The sequence below is a fragment of the Penicillium brevicompactum genome (assembly GCF_028827555.1).
Source record: "Penicillium brevicompactum strain IBT 35665 chromosome Unknown utg000001l_segment0_segment0, whole genome shotgun sequence".
Taxonomy (NCBI): Eukaryota; Fungi; Ascomycota; class Eurotiomycetes; order Eurotiales; family Aspergillaceae; genus Penicillium; species Penicillium brevicompactum.
Window position 1 is genome coordinate 3651558 of NW_026623203.1, and position 16171 is coordinate 3667728.

General features: G+C 47.9%; 6 protein-coding genes across 6 annotated transcripts; 4 read left to right on the forward strand and 2 right to left on the reverse strand.

The window, feature by feature from the left end:
* Positions 1 to 145: 145 nt before the first annotated feature.
* Positions 146 to 2273, reverse strand: N7506_001172 (uncharacterized protein; the record flags this gene model as incomplete). Its single annotated transcript, XM_056950468.1, has 8 exons — positions 146 to 289; positions 335 to 423; positions 582 to 634; positions 683 to 1009; positions 1058 to 1169; positions 1215 to 1551; positions 1660 to 1992; positions 2046 to 2273. The coding sequence occupies 8 exons, from the start codon at positions 2271 to 2273 to the stop codon at positions 146 to 148; spliced, it is 1623 nt and encodes a 540-aa protein (XP_056816383.1).
* A 571-nt stretch (positions 2274 to 2844) lies between these two features.
* On the forward strand, positions 2845 to 4759 carry N7506_001173 (uncharacterized protein; the record flags this gene model as incomplete). Its single annotated transcript, XM_056950469.1, has 6 exons — positions 2845 to 3116; positions 3178 to 3243; positions 3295 to 3394; positions 3443 to 4084; positions 4144 to 4443; positions 4517 to 4759. 6 exons carry the CDS (start codon positions 2845 to 2847, stop codon positions 4757 to 4759), a joined length of 1623 nt encoding a protein of 540 aa, XP_056816384.1.
* Positions 4760 to 5820: 1061 nt separating this feature from the next.
* Positions 5821 to 7008, forward strand: N7506_001174 (nuclear transport factor 2 family protein; the record flags this gene model as incomplete). Its single annotated transcript, XM_056950470.1, has 1 exon — positions 5821 to 7008. The coding sequence occupies one exon, from the start codon at positions 5821 to 5823 to the stop codon at positions 7006 to 7008; it is 1188 nt and encodes a 395-aa protein (XP_056816385.1).
* Positions 7009 to 7317: 309 nt separating this feature from the next.
* Positions 7318 to 9671, reverse strand: N7506_001175 (fungal specific transcription factor domain-containing protein; the record flags this gene model as incomplete). Its single annotated transcript, XM_056950471.1, has 8 exons — positions 7318 to 7691; positions 7748 to 7912; positions 8412 to 8719; positions 8768 to 8908; positions 8955 to 9128; positions 9194 to 9337; positions 9394 to 9502; positions 9656 to 9671. 8 exons carry the CDS (start codon positions 9669 to 9671, stop codon positions 7318 to 7320), a joined length of 1431 nt encoding a protein of 476 aa, XP_056816386.1.
* Positions 9672 to 11516: 1845 nt separating this feature from the next.
* Positions 11517 to 13329, forward strand: N7506_001176 (major facilitator superfamily-domain-containing protein; the record flags this gene model as incomplete). Its single annotated transcript, XM_056950472.1, has 3 exons — positions 11517 to 11708; positions 11764 to 12516; positions 12613 to 13329. The coding sequence occupies 3 exons, from the start codon at positions 11517 to 11519 to the stop codon at positions 13327 to 13329; spliced, it is 1662 nt and encodes a 553-aa protein (XP_056816387.1).
* Positions 13330 to 14492: 1163 nt separating this feature from the next.
* On the forward strand, positions 14493 to 15470 carry N7506_001177 (uncharacterized protein; the record flags this gene model as incomplete). Its single annotated transcript, XM_056950473.1, has 2 exons — positions 14493 to 15075; positions 15133 to 15470. 2 exons carry the CDS (start codon positions 14493 to 14495, stop codon positions 15468 to 15470), a joined length of 921 nt encoding a protein of 306 aa, XP_056816388.1.
* Between the last annotated feature and the right edge of the window lie 701 nt (positions 15471 to 16171).

The window sequence follows — 16171 nt, forward strand, 5'->3', positions numbered from 1 at the left end:
TAATTGGAGACAGTTTTGAAGCCTGTTGAAGATAACTAGAAATAAACATATTGATTTTGGCTTCGTAAGTCAACTAGTTAGGCCCAAATGCAGGGTATAAATTGAATCGGCAACAAACAGTCCTTGAAGCCAATCAGAAGATCTTTCACACAGACTCGGTAATCGCGACCAAAAGCTCGGTATCCGCGGCCTTCAAGATCGGCACTTGCGGACCTCCGGATTTCCAAACATTCATCTGCACGATACGTCCGGAATGCAGCGTAAAAGCAGGCCGTATCGCGCGGACGATCTATTTTCCCTGATCTCTGTAAGATACCAAAGCAGCGTCACATACCCTTGTGACCTTCAAAAGGTATTCCTCATTCCACCGGCGTCCAACCAGTTGCACACCAGCAGGAGCCCCAGCCAGGGCGGCGGGTGAATCTTTATACAGAGTTAATGTTTGTGATACGACGACCTCATGATCAAAGGAAGGCACTTGCATTCATTCCAGATCTTGGTCTCGATCTCATTGCGTCCTTCATAATCTTGTTTCATATCGCGGACCTCAGAAACGAATGTCACCGGAATGGTGGACGCACAGTAATCAAGCACGTTCCATAAACTCGTATAATTATCGTACATAAATCCATACCTGTGCGTGTTAGAAAAAGTAAAAATAGTTGAGAGATGTTAGACTCACTTTTCAGAGGCTGGCCACACAGTACATGGCATCAGTAAAGCGTCCATCTCTCTACCAGTATTTGTGCGTGTTTGGGTTGCCACCCATGACTGAAGAATCCGCTTGGCGTAATGTGTAGTCTTATCTTGCGCGCCCCAGAGATCAGAAACCGTGGGGCGGGCACATATTGCACCCTGTTCTTTTTTTGATTGATCGACCATCCTTTCCAGCATTTCCATGCCACGGGGCCAAGGCTCTTGGGTTTGAGAAAAAATCTTGTCCAACCCATCCGCCGCGGCAGAGCGGTACAAGGCAAACTTGAGGTGGTCTATGTATAAAGGATCATCGCTGGCAAGCATGAGTCATTTGTCTTTTCAGAAGGGGTGTGGCGCATACATCCTGAATTCGATAACGGTATGCCCAGCTGCCTCAAGTGCTGCCTTGGTGATCAAAAGAGCACGAGTCACAGGCGGAAGTGGTTTGACGATCCCATCATCGAGAAGAAGTCCTAATAGGTAAGCTTATATCAAGTTTCGGCAGCAGGAGCACTAACCAAAGCAAAGTTTCTTCGGGGCCTCTACTTCACGGTATGGAATCGGAAAGCAATCGGGATCAGCTCTCATCCATGCCTCACTATTCAGCACTGCTCTGCTCCACAATTCAAGGCCAGCAAGGGAGCAAGACATTGGTCCCACAGTGTTGGGTACTGCTTTCTGGCCCACCATGCTATCTCTGAGCCCTGAAGTGGGAAAACGGCCAGAGGACGGCTTCAAAGAGTACAATCCACAGAACGACGCCGGAATTCGGATAGATCCCCCGACATCTGTACCGACGCCGAGAGGAGATCCACGAAGAGCCAGCAATGCGCTTTCGCCCCCGACGAACCACCACTTGAAAGATCACGATTATAGGGATTCGTGGTATAGCCGTATATGGCGTTGTACGTCTGTTGTTTTCTCAGCACTCCACCGCCAGGGGCTTTATTCTGCAGAGCGTACCTCGCCAGCCATCATAGCTGTTGGGACATTTGTCTTGCAGAACAAGATCGCACCACTTTCTCGCATGATTCTTGTGATTTCCGTCTCTTCGTCTAGTCTCGTAGGTAGGTGGGCATATGCAGTGCATCCGATAGTTGCGTCTGTACCTTCGACTTTGAAGCAATCTTTGAGTGAAACAGGAAGACCGTGGAGTAAACCGCGTGGCGCGCGGTGAGCTTCGTATTCGGCGTCAAGACGTTGCGCAGCGTCGAGCGCTTGATTAAAAAAGATCTCACTGAGGCAATTCACGAGCTGTTGGGCAACAGCTGCTCGCTTGCAGAATGCCAATGTGACCTAAAATTGAACTTAGCAACTGACTCAACGACCCGCATTCGCTGGCAACATACTTCGTGAGAACTGAAGTCGCGGTTGATCATTTTTTCAACCAACACAACAGGATCCGTCTCCGTGATTCTCAATTCTCTCTCCGTCAAAAGACCACACTCCGCGGGTATATCCATCACATTGAGCTGGCCGTCTGGTACGTAGCCTGGTGGGAGTCGCCACTCGGTTGGGATGGCCTTGTCGCGACTGGCATGTTTCTCCTCGGCAATCCCTTGCCATGTAGGAGCCATAGTTCCGACCGTACTGGTGAGTCTCGCGGAATTAAGAGTCAATCGAAAGACACGCTTCTTGCTTCCAGAAACACGGGGAGTCCGATCCGACCTTGCAAAACAATGTTGAGTCAACTGATGCCCGCACGCAGGACGCACTTGCGAAAGACTGATAGTAACAACCAAACCAATCTGAGAAAAGAAGGAGCAATTGACCTCATATCTCACACCAGGCGGCCGGGCATACCAAAAGCGGCTTATCGGCAGAGTTTGTTACCTAAGTGCTCTCCCCGCATACGCCACGTGCCCCCCGCATGTCCACCCGTGGACCAGGGCCCCACCACGCGGAGCATGCCATCCAAATACCATAACAGGCAAAAAGATTGGAATCGGACCCCGCGTCCCGATGGACCCCCGGATCGGCTATCGGAAAACCCGATGGATCGGATTCCATCATGACGGTGATCTGAGAGGGAAAGCAGTAGGCTTCCCATGATCTATTTGACAAAGTTCCTCACCAGTCGACACTGGAATTTACCAAAGCCTGTCTAAACTTGGTATAATCTCTTATGAAACATCGAATATCTACGCAATGTCCACAAATGAACGGCTTCCAGCTAGAGTTTCTTCTGAGGCGGAGCGTGCCCACTCTGAGAAGCAGGATGAGTCAACTGGTGTGATGGAAGACACTACTCTAGTCGACAATCGGGCCATTTTCGAGCGCAAAGCTGCTTTGGTAAATGTTGAGATCGACAAGTTTGGTTTTGGCAAATACCAATGGTGCATTTGGATGTTATGCGGCTTGGGCTATTTTGTCGATTTGGCTTGGGCCCAGGGTGTGGGCTTGATGGCCACGGCAGTGTTGTAAGTCATGATGTTATCTCCCATCGAGGTATACTTAGCCCCAGTTACTCATCTAGCATAGCCAGGAGATGGGGGTCCCAGCTGACAAGCAGGGCCTGATCTATACTTGTTCCAACGCCGGTCTTGCGTGAGTATCTGTCCTTTGAAGGGTGGCAGAATCTCGCTAATTGCTGAATAGTATTGGTGCCTTCGGATTTGGTGTAATCACCGACATCATCGGACGCAAATGGGCTTTTCAAATTACATGTTTGATAACCTCAGTATTTGGCATGTTGCTGGTACGTCTTCTTTTGGCCTACTTCATATACCCTGGCTTACAGCACTAGGCCGCATGCAAATTCAACTACGGTGCAATCTGTGGGGTTTACTTCTTGTCTTCAATTGGGCTAGGGGGAAATGTCCCCATTGACGCGACTATTGCCCTCGAGTTTTTGCCGCAGAATCGTCGCTATCTAGTAGCTCTGCTGGGAATGTGGCAGCCAATTGGAGTGGTCGTTGCATCGGCCATTGCATATGCTACAGCGGCAAGGTATCGGTGTGATGTAAATCTGCCGTCTTGTTCAGCTGTCAAGTCTGGTGAGGCATGCTGTACCGTCTCCAGCAACATGGGCTGGAGATACATGGTAATCATCATTGGTGCCATGACACTTACAATTTTCTGCACTCGGTACCTCATCTTCAGGTTTCATGAGTCCCCCAAGTTCCTTCTCAGTAAGGGTCGTGAGCAAGATGCAATCGATGTTCTGCACAAAATCGCCAAATTCAATGGTGCTGAGCCGCCCACATTGACTATTGAAGATTTTCGTCGAGTTGACCGAGCAGCTAGCGTGAATACAACGGAGCACGTTACCGAACCAAGCGGGAAAGGCTTTGTTGTTGGTATGTTCAAAAGTCTGAGTTTCCTCCATGGCCTTTTCACGGATAAGCTTCAATGCTTCAGTTTCGTCCTTCTCGGAGTCGCGTACATGGTATGTAATGGTGACCTGAGCTCTGGATTAAAAGGTTTATGACAAGCTGATCTTTATAGGGCAACTACTGGTCTTTTAACCTGGCAGGCTACTTTCTACCAATTGTCCTCCTGAACAATAACGTGGATAGTGGTGCCAACAACGTCACTGAGACATACCGAGAGTACGTTTATATTTATCTACCAGGTATAATTGGTGCCGTTTTTGCCCTGGTCTCCATACAGATGCCTCTTTTTGGTAGGAAATGGTCGCTTGTCATATCGGCTGCCCTACAAGGTGTCTCCATGGCAATGTACACCCAGGTTGAGAGCACTGCCGGGTACGTGGGTCTCAATGCCCTTGAGTATATTATGCAAAGTGTGAGTCAAAGCTCCTTGAGGAACCTTCCCAAGGTTGTGTTTCTTTTGTTTTTCCCGAGCTCATAATCTCTAGTATTTCAACGCAGTCCTATATTCGGCTTCCCCTGAGATGTTTGATACAACTTATCGTGCTAGTGCTAGTGGTATGCTGTCTTGTCTCGGTCGGATCGCTGGTATTGTGGCTCCGTTTGCTGGTCAGAAGTACATTGCTGAGGGCCGGGCAGGTGTGCTTTGGCTCGGCGCTGGTGGTATTTGGGTCTCAGCTCTTCTTATGTGCTTCCTTCCCATTGAGATGAGGAATAAGCAAATGTACTGAAGTCAATTCCGCAACAATTAGGAACGGCTTCAATTGAAAATCGGCCCCTCCACCTGGGAAAGGCTGGGGTGTTTGATGTATCATGAGATTTATGTTGAGATCATACCATACCTATCAGATACCAGCACGTTAAGGCAGATTCTTATGTTTTCTGATTAATTTTCTATCTTGGACTTTCTAATCTTAATAGCACCGCCGTATGTTTAGATATCTAACATGCAAGGAAGGCTTTCAGAAAAGGAGTTTGTATCCGATGTATGGAAGTCATGGCATCCCAGGTGCGTTTTATAATCTTTCGCTGGTAGACTTCAGCTATTTGGGATAATGCTAAAGCTTGGGTTTGGAAAACGTTGGTATGGAATTTCGGTCGGGTTTTGATGTATCCACTGGACAGTTAAATACTCTTATCCTCCGCCTACGGGGATCAAGAAGTAACGAAGTAGGTATTAGAGCTGTATCATTATTCGAGACCGAAGTGAAGAGACATCACTGACGTTCCACCTGGGTACGACTGTCCGCACTTACATCCAATACCTTGTCACTCGTGACCAATCTCCATGTCTCTCTACTTCTCTCTGCTTCTCTCTACTTCAAACGATTTCCAAGGTTGTGAACCTTTAACCTCCCTGTCTTGCCCCGCGCCACAGAGTACGTCGTATCGAGATCCATTTGCGCCCCCGGATAGCGCTAGGAGCCGACAATATACGTCGGCAATACGCTTTGACCGTCGGGAATCCCGATGGTCTCCGAAACCTCAAACTTTACTTCTATCTCCGCGTGAGCGGTACGATGTACTGGAACCTTGGAAGGTGCGTTTTTTTTGGATTGGGGTCTTTGGAATGTACCCGTGCCTGATGCAACCGTCCAGTTGATCGGTATTTCCGATGAAGCAACGGAGCCATGACCGCGGATCTATGAACTACAAGCTCGATACACAGAAGCATTTGCGCGGCCGTGGGGAAATACTTCATGGGTTTCGACGTTGATAAAGCCAAGCTTCCCCAGGGCATAGTCTCACCGTATCGACAGTTTGAACACTCTCTTTACTTCCCTAAATCACAATGTCCCCCTCTACAACCTATGCTGAAAATATGGCGGCCATTGATGCGCCTTTGAAGAATGGTTATCATTTCACCGAGCCTAAGTACCCCGAAAGCACGACCGCTGCTTTGCAAATCGAGCGACACGACTACGCTGACGTGGCTCCCTCAAACCGCAAGCGTGCTCACTCAATGGAGGGTTTCGAGGATGTCTACACCGACATCGTCGACTACATTGTGCGATGCACCCATCGGATCTGGGACGAGCGCGACATCGGCTTGATTTATACTCACTACACCCACAATTGTGTCCTTTATGGGACCATGGAGACAATATACGACCGCGAATCTATCGTTCGTGATACAATTCAGCGTCTTGTATCTCTTCCCGAGCGCCGTGGAATGGCCACCCAGGTCCTATGGAACGGCGATGACAAGGAGGGATTTTATACTTCCCATTTGGTGACCGGTGCAGGACGCCACACCCAGAATGGTCACTGGGGTCCTGCAACTGGCAAAACTTTCGTTTCACGTACCATCGCCGACTGCATGGTTTACAAAAACAAAATCTATCGGGAGTGGGTGGTCGCCGATACCATGGCGATTCTGAAGCAACTAGGTGTTGATCCCAACCCCTTTGCCCATGACGCGGCCAAGGCGCTTTTTGATAAGGGCATAGAATCCATCGACATCGGCGAAAACCGCCGGATAATTGGCCAGAGGCTCCCCGAGTGGAAAGCCGACACTTCTATCGCCAACAATGAAATCGAGGTACAGACTCTGGAGTGGCTTCACGATATGTGGAACTGCCGCATGTTTGGGCGCGTTGAAAAGCACTATGCTCCGAATGCACAATACCATGGACCCAAGATGACCGAACTGTACGGCCCGGCTGCTGTCTTGCACCAGCATCTCGCTCTTCTAGGCTCTATTCCCGATCTTGCCTTCATGCCACAACATATCTTGTCCACCCCTTGTGAGGAAGGTGGAGTCAAGGTGGCTGTGCGATGGGTGATGGAGGGTCACCATCTAGGGTTTGGTATTCTGTCTGAACTTGGCAAGCCTACCGGCTTGCGTCTTCAGGTCATGGGTGCTACTCATTACCACTACAAGAATGATCGCATTGTTGATGAGTGGAATGTTTATGATGAGCTGTCACTGCTTACCCAGATTAAGCTGGGCCAGATGGTTCAAGAAGCGAGAAAATAGTTAGATGTGATGTATTTATCTCGACTGTGACCGGAGGAGTTACTCGATAATGATGGTTTTTTTCTTATTTTTGATTCTTTGGCTAGACATATCTCAATTCGCATTACAAGCTCCTTGAAACCCTTCTTCCAAATCAACCAAATGATCGTTCAAAAACCACCCATCTCGGATGTCTCGGCATGGAAGCCGACCATGCTCCGTTGTGGCGGGTGACTCGGGGACCCTTCGGAGGCATGCCGATCAATGACAGAAAAATGATTGAACTTTGATCATGCATAGTCTACGCGTATAGCACAATGCAATTCCATGTCAAAGCTCTCCAAATATCTCATCCAGCAAACTCGGCCATACCATAGGCTCTAGGCCCGCTTCCTGCCACATCTCCCACAAGTCGTCACCGAGAGCATTCTGTGCCTGTCCAGTGTGAACGGGGTTTGCTTCCGCAATGGCAACCCCTGCATCACTACCCCCGGCGTGAAATTGTGCATTCTGTCTATTCCCTGCCGATACCAAGCCCGCCATTCCGTTGAGCAATGGTACATATCGGCGTGCGAGGTGACCTATTGGTGGACTGGCTGCGTCTAGGGTGCGCGCCGCAAGATCAACTAATCGGAAGAGCAATGAGTGCGAAGCCTGTCGGTTGAGGTTTTCCCCCGAGTACTGGAGATGAGGACGAAGGTCCACTGCCATACCATATCAGTCAATGTCACTTGTCCGGGTGAGATTGGGGGTGTCATACTATCCGTGAGGTTACTCAACCAGCTTTTAACAAGAATGAAAGCGGCATAAGCGATAACAACGTGGTAATGGTCGATTGCGAACGACATCATTTGCACCACACTTGGGTCAGGCTCCAGTCTCGTTGGAATAGAGTTGATGTTCACTTCCTTGGACAAATTTCGCCCTGCTAGGTGAATCAATATATTACTTGACCACTCGATCGCCCAAGTCAAAACTTTCCCCATTCGCTGAGGCTGATTTGTGACATTGAGAAACACGCATGCATATGACAATCTATACCATTTCAACGAAATTACGGGGAAATGCTGATTAAATCCATCTGCTGGTGGGCTGTTGAGACTTTGAAGAAAGCTGCGCTCGATTGAATCAACGTCCCTATCGAATGCCTCAACACTTTCGATTGTTGTCGGTCGGCATCCTGAGAAGTTTGCAGTATATGCAACTCGGAATAGAGATGCCAATCTAATATCTGAGCTCTGGGTGTATTTGCAACGTGTGAAATTCTCCAAGACATCATGTAATGGTTCAGGTTTGAGGGAGGAAGGGCGTCGGGCGGATAAGGCAAGACTGAGCAGATGTAAGCGAATGATCTCGAAAGTTTAAAGGTAGAGCTTCGTACTAATGATCACTTTCAACAAGGTATAACATAGTGCGAAACTGACACATATCCTCTTGTGTTACCGTTTCAAGGTTATGAAACTTGATATGGCAGGTTTGATCAAACCCCATGTACACAGCCCATCTAATGGCTAAGCCTAAGCATTGCCAAGCTGCAGATTCCGAGAAGCGGGACCGAAACTTCTCTTTGTGGTTAGCAAGATCAAAAGGCATCCAATGTGTGCATATTAGGAGTGCTTGGACTGTTTCCAGTTTTTGATCATCATGTCTGGGGCGAAGAGTTATTCGCATCAGCTCAGCATCTAGCATTTTAACCAGCTCGGGGTACCGATGGTGGAGCCAACAAGAGCTTCTGGAAATATGTCAGATGATCACAAGATTTTAGGGTCAAGTCCCTTACTTTGATGACGCTCCCCAGAAGCGAGCACCGACGGAGAGAATAGAGAGGAACAATAAAGCACTGCTGGACCGGATGCGATCAATGTTGTTGTCATGCTCCTTATCCAGAAATGGCGCGTTTGGGTGGCAATTCGCGAAATATCTGCATTTATCGTTAGCTTCATCTAGCGAGAAGTGTCGATACTCACAGTCGGAACATGACATAAGCTTCTCCTTCGGTGATGATTGACCCAGCCACAGGGTCGTTTCTTTCAGACTCAAAAAGGTGTTCTGCCCGAAAGCTGTTCAAAGCTTTGAGGGGGCCTTCGGCGATATGAGGGCTGGATAGTCCCTGAGATTCATGGCTGGAAAGAGGCCCAGTACTAAATTTTCTGTCAGTATAAATTGCCCAAGTAAAATTTGACGTCAGGTATCTAGGGAGACACACGAGGCGACAGGGGATTGGTAGCTAAGATGTGATGGTGCACGCTCGTAAGACGGAACGAGGCCCCCTGCTTCGGATCGTGGAGTTTGTATGCATTCTCTACGGTCGCCTGGAGAAGTTACGAGTCTCCTTTCCAGATCAGCGATTCTAGATTGCTTGTTAGAGTACTATGTTTATTCTGAAGTCGGAAGTTGAGCACGAACCGTGATTTGAGCGAATTGATCTCTCTGGGTAGTGCGTCATCTGCCTTTGTAATATTCAACTCTCCGGCTGAGAAGCTCACAAGCTGTGGCTGTATGCCTTCGCCAAACTCTGCCAATGTAGGGAGCAATGTTGCAGAAGATGGGTTTGCGGATAGGGTATCGGGGGTCTGTTATCGCTATTGATTGAAGACCTTGAAGGTCTGACTTGCAGGTAGGGGTTGTACCGCAGATCCTTGACCTCATCTTGAAAGCTGCATCTTACCTTGCGAGTTGTGCATGGTCGGCACTTGATCTCATCAGTGAAGCCTCCACATCTCTGCTTTCTAGCCCTGTTATCAGCAAACGGACAACGATGCGGCCGGGATTGTTGCATCGAGCCGCCGTCGCGAACCGCCGACGGCGGCTCGATATTGCTCCCGTCATTCCGATCGACAGAACGTGAAGTGCACGTACCTATGTCTGCATTGCATACATGCATGGCCAGTCCGACCAGCCGGCAGTGGGCCAGGGCTAGGGTGATTGAGAGGCATGTTCACCCATAGAGCTGTGACAAACAAAGGAACGCGGAGGATGATGCCGGAGTGTCAAATCGATCACGCGGGAGAAACTTTCAAACTCGCTTTCGAAGCCCAAGCGTTAATTCTACGTGACTGAGACCATCGAGAGGACAACCTGAATGTCGAGCAAATGCTTTTCGGTGATGAGATTGGCAGGTTTTGGAGGCTAAACCACGGTTAGGCTTCCCTGGAACAGGTGCATTCCTTACCCTATGTGCGGGGAAGATCTGTAAGGCCAAATGTATCGAGAGTTATATGCGGAGTTCCGAGCGTGCAACCCCAGGTTGTGGGGGCTTTAAGCGCTCCGAGGGCGCATCTCTCTCTCCCGCTGCCGGGACTGGGCGGGATAACCCGACGGTCTAGGCTTGTTGCGGAGATGACAAGTGGGCAACGGATGAAGAGCAACCGCGCTTTGCTGAACGAAGGAGAGTAGTTATTGAAACGCGCAAGGACTGTGTCCAGCAATCTTGACTTTCCACTCCTTTACGGAGGCTGTAGAAACTACCAAGAGCATTCAAAAATGATGGTATCGAAGGAGATTAAGACTGAAAGAAGAGAGGAAAGATGAAAGGGATTTCACAGCACTTCGTAGGGTGTAATTTGAGAACTCCCGAACAGACTGCCTGCTCGGGGGTGCCAAATAGTGATCGAGATGGTCCACTGACATTTCAACCACATGCGATCGCAAAATATTGAACACAAAGGGTTTCCAATTTGGTTCGGCTAGTCTAGTCCGAATGAGACTGGTCGCAGAATAAGCCTTAGAAGCTCAGCCAACTGACAATATGAGTATATTCAATCATCAATCTTTCACATACGACCACAGGGTGTGGAGAACAGGGCTTCCCGTCCGCTCAGCCGTACTTAAGCCACACGCCGGTGAGTTAGTAGTTGGGTGGGTGACCACCAGCGAATCCTCACTGTTGTATGTTTTTGTTTTTTGTTACCTTTTTTTTTTTTTTTCACTTGTAAAGTGATTGATTGTGTTGACGTTTCGACTCCGTACAAGATGTTTGCATCTTGCATTGTGAGAGCCCTGGTTTCTTCCAAGAGTGGTCAACCTTTGAAACAAACTATGATGTCTTTTTGGTTCTACAGGTTAACAAGTGCTAGCTACCAGTATCCTTACTTTGGGCATTTCGGCGCTTCCGACAAAAACATCTGGCAACTACACGACCCTCGAGCCCCCGGGATTAGCCTTACGCAACAAGGGGTTTACAATGTGCACTGCAGCCCCACACGCGGTGCACAATCTAATTTCCGCCCTAAGACATGAAAGCGAGGTGTCACAAAGTTTATGCAGAAAAGAAACTTCAATTTTGTTCAAAGTTTTGAACAAGATTCAACAAGAGAATCTATCACAACACTCGACTGGAAGCAAGGGGAGAGACATAACTACCCAGGTCGAACCGATCGACAGCAGGAGTGCCTAGCAGACAGAGAGAGAAAGACAAAACAAATAATGTCTTCAGCCATGCTCTTACATCTTGACGGTGACGCGATTCCTAGTCGAATCCCGGAGGTTTTCATTGCAAGCAGTCCCAATTCCGCGGGATAATCTCCACCATGTCGGTATATTTGGGCGAGAAAGCGGAGAAAAACGCCCATGCAACGCAAGAACTACCTTTCAAAGGCGAAGAAGATGATGACCATGTCAGTTGGAAACCTGGGAGACAGGAATTGATGATTTTGGGTTGCCTGGCAATCGTGTCGTTGGTTGTAGCTCTTGACGGGACGGTCCTTGTTCCAGTTCTCCCAGTGAGTCGCATTCACCAATATCTCATCTGATCTTGTCGCTGATATGAAGCTGTAGACAATTGCTTCGGAACTGCACGGGGATACAAATGAAACGTATTGGGTTGGAACAGCATACCTCCTATCATCCGCCGTGTTTCAACCTCTTTTTGTGGCACTTTCGAATGTCCTAGGCCGGCAGATCGTGTTGTTTACCTCCATTGTGCTATTTACCATTGGTACCCTGATATGCTGCCTCGCCGAAGACATGGCTGTGCTTCTCGCCGGTCGAACTATCCAGGGAGTTGGAGGGGGTGGTATCCTTTGTCAAACGTTTGTCATCACGACGGATATCATTCCTCTTCGACAGCGCCCGGCATACTCCTCTATCATTCAAGTAGCCTTCGTGGTCGGGACGGTCACCGGTCCGCTCATTGGAGGGCTACTTGTTGACCACAGCACCTGGCGCTGGGTTTTCTATCTCAATTTCCCTTTTATGGCTGTGGGCCTCGTGGTGGTCCCGTGGGTTGTGAGATTGCAAAGGCCTCGGAATGGAAGCGTTGCGAAGCAGCTCAAATCTATCGATTGGGTAGGCACTCTTCTGTTTATGGGAAGTGTGTCGAGCTTTCTGATGGGCATTACTTGGGGCGGGGGCCAGTTCGCATGGTCCAGTTGGCGCACTCTGTTTCCAATTTGTCTTGGCTTGGTAGGAGTGCTGGCTGCTATTCTTTGGCTGAGGAAAGTGCCCAAGAATCCATTTCTTTGTCTCGCACTGTTCCGAAATACTTCCTCGCGGGCAATGTACATTTGCGCTATTCTTCAGGGATTGCTGGTGAGTGTTCCTTGATCCAAATCTTGATGGTCTTCTTCTTTCCTCCAAAGATTGGCACATTGCTAGGAGCTGATACTAATTGTTTGGGTCAACCAGATGTTCTGCGAGCTCTACTCTCTTCCACTATATCTTGAGGGCCCCAAGGACATGTCCCTCACTTTGACTGGTGTTTCTTTGATGACCATAACCGGATCTCTGATGCCGGTCAGTCTTGTGGTTGGCATCGTTATAACGAAGTCAGGTCATATTAGGTGGGCCTTGTGGGCCGGCTGGGTTCTGATTACTACCTCAACCGGCCTATTGGTATTACTCGACATTAATATCAAAACTTACGCCTGGGTGCTCATATTCCTCTCGGTGGGCATGGGCCACGGATGTGTTATTGTGTCCAGTAGTATGTGTGTTCAAGCACTGGCAGACGCAAAAGACTCAGCGCAAGCGGCAGCAATGTACACCTTCCTGCGATCCTTTGGTATGTGTCTCGGAGTTGCTGTTAGCAGTACCGTGATGCAAAATCGACTCCGCCATCATTTGCAAATTCGCCAGCTACCCTTGGACATAGCAGATAATGTTGAAGGGTTCGTTGCAAGCCTCAGAAACAGCAAGTCATCCTACACACCAGCATTTATTCACTCGGCCAATACAGCCTATGTGCAGAGTCTCCAAAATTTGTTCGAGGTTTTGGTTGCCCTTGCTGGGGTTGGTTTGCTAGCTACACTCTTTCTCAAGTCGGTCAACATGAATAAGAAGTTGGAAACCCAACATGGACTTCAGAAAAAGACTAATATGGACACTGAGGAGTTGATCCCATAAATGCTCGCTATCATGCGTTCTTTGGATTATGAGATGGGAGAATGGAAAACAATTGTACAGTGTCTAAATTAGGAAATTTACAGCTGTTTATTTGCTCCAATTCCCAAGCTCGATGCCAATAGAAATATCTATACTAGTTGACTTAAGTATAGTGCGAAAAGCAGAACCACAAAGGACCATTAACCTCAAACGGCACTTCCAAGTTAACATTCAAATTCCAAGCAATCCTAAAAACTTGACAATGTGGTACGGAGTAGAGAAGAACATAGTGAGGTGAGAGCTTTCAAAGCTGAGGATGCTTTTCAATGTTTTAGCAGTAATGCAATTGCTCCGTACTTGGATTTCGACTGATAATTTCTATTTAAGGTGTCATAAAAGAAAGATTCAATCGATCAGTGCTCGAATATCCATAGATCAATGTAGCAAAGGAGAATGACATTGATAACTGAGTGATCTACGGAGGAGAAGCACAAATAGCTCCAAAGCAGTAGATTCTGGCTTTCAAAGCGAAAAGACCGACCGGGGAAAAGAACCTTGGAAAGGAGAGAGAGAGCTAACTAGCCAAGGGGGTCATCTGGCCCCAAACAAATATACATTCCGGCGCCGAGGTAGGCAAGTGCCCCTTTTTCAGCTTTCAACCTCCACAACTGGTTACCTACTATTTATCAATGTTGAATTTGTTGAAATAATTTCAAGGGCTTGAGCACGATTCACATAATGTTTGACTTACGTGTATACCCAACATTTAGAATATTATGGAGTAAAGCTGTTGCAAAAGCCAGGTTCAAGGTTCAGCCCTTGCCTTAATCTAGCGACTCGGGTGTTCAGATCCAAACTATGTGTCCTCGCAGGTACAAGGTAACTGCATCATGCACGAGGTAAAATTCTCCTTAGTCTCCGCATTTAACTGGTGGACAAACCCTATACTTGGGACATCCTTTTCGGCGCCCTTGCATGGATGAATTGGATCATCGGAAACCTTATCTAAGGTAGAAAATTACATACTCCCTGTGTCAATCCATGGATTTGTTTATCCATCATGAATTTCGTAAGCACTGGCGATCTCATCCAGTTCATCCTTCTGGGTAACCCTATAATTAGTCGGTGGACTTTCCTTCCGTGGTACGGTTTTGTTTGTCTGGGTTCCTTTGCCAGAGTTCAAAATGGAAAGGCTTAGTAGTGTGGGTTGCAAGGATTTCTTGTCGGCCAACACACTAGAAAGTCCCATTCTGCCAGGTTTCTGCCTCTTTATAACCAAATCCAGCAGCTACGATGCTCTCATTTTCTGTGCGATTTGTATCTCATACGTGCTATTCAATCGCTGTGTGCTTGGATCGTTTCTTCTCGACTTCATATACGGCACCAAGTACTCTTCTATGAAAGAAGTTGAAAAGCATACCTTTGGACTTCGACATGTGGGAATATTCGCCCGAGTGACCTCTTTCCTTCTGATTTTGAAGCCAACTCTCATGGTGGCTTTTGCAAACAAAAATTGGTTTGATCCATGGTCACAGGGCTCAGAATTCTCACTGGGTGACATGGCATTCATCTCAGTCATGATCACATCCGCATTCCATCTTTATGAACTCATTTTCGACCAATCCCTCAAGCCTTTGATGGTCGTTCATCATCTCGGGTCGATCTTCATCATTCAAGGCTTCCTACCGGTGGCCATAGGTCTCCCAAAAACAAAATACTTGGAATTGAATGGTGCTCTTGCAATGATGAATGTTGCTCTATACTGGGGTACGTTTACAAGAAGTTATTTGCTCCTGACGATGTGTCCGACCTAACAACTTTTAGCACTGTTGGATGCACCCTTGGTTGTGCTTGCCTACATTGCTACCGTCCTCCGTTCAACCTTCATCCAAGGGCGCACAAACATACGAAAACTGTTCTATGTCTGTTTCAACGCTGCTGCACTGTTTACGCTTATCGAAATTGTAGCCATTGTCTACTTAAGTTTGGAGAACTGGCAGCAGTTGTCCGTCCTCCAGAGAACAATAATTTGCTCCCTTCAACTTTTGTTCACATCCGCCAAAGCGCGAGTCTGCAAATCCTTTTATTTGGCATACATCAGACAGATGGATCAACTGAACAATCAGGGTTCAAGGCATGTTGAGGCCGCCAAGCCCGAATAAGAAGAGCAGTGCGTTGTCTGGTGATTTGAGTTTATCTCAGGGCGGTTTGATCAAGGAGAGAGGTTCCTGGAATGGGACTGAGTAGGCGGCCCCAAGATCTTCGCACGGGGAGTCACTCATACTCATTTTCAAAAGCCCGGTTGTCAAGGTAATGTATCCTGGGTATTGATTTTGTAGCCCTTGAGCATTTGCATCATTTCCTCTTGTGGCTTTTTGTCTGCTGTTATCTTGGGGGGGCTGTTGAGCCAACAAGATTTATTGGCTGGTCTATATGAAATGGGAGATGGAAGTGGGGAGGAGAGGAGAGCTCCCAAAATAGAGCCCCTAGCCTCCTGGGCCACAGTGCCTGGAAATGTGCATAGTTACGCTGCAACTTTTGGGATAAATCTTTGATATCACTTTGAATAGAATTATAATATATTCTTGGTCCCAGTCTTTACAATGTTCGAAATATTGATGGAATGATAGCAGGAAGAGCTCCTAGCCTGAGCATGAAAAGCAGAATGGATAATCAGGACATACTGTGGAAGAAGGAAGAAAGAAGAGAGAGAGAGAGAGAGAGAGAGAGAGAGTTGGTGGGTGAGAGCGAGAGCTATCTACCCTGGACGGTCATCTGATCACCCAACAGCCTTTCTTTCAACCCAGCTGGCTTTCATCTGATTTCACCCACTTCATGTTATTTGATGCGGTCGGAGCACTGT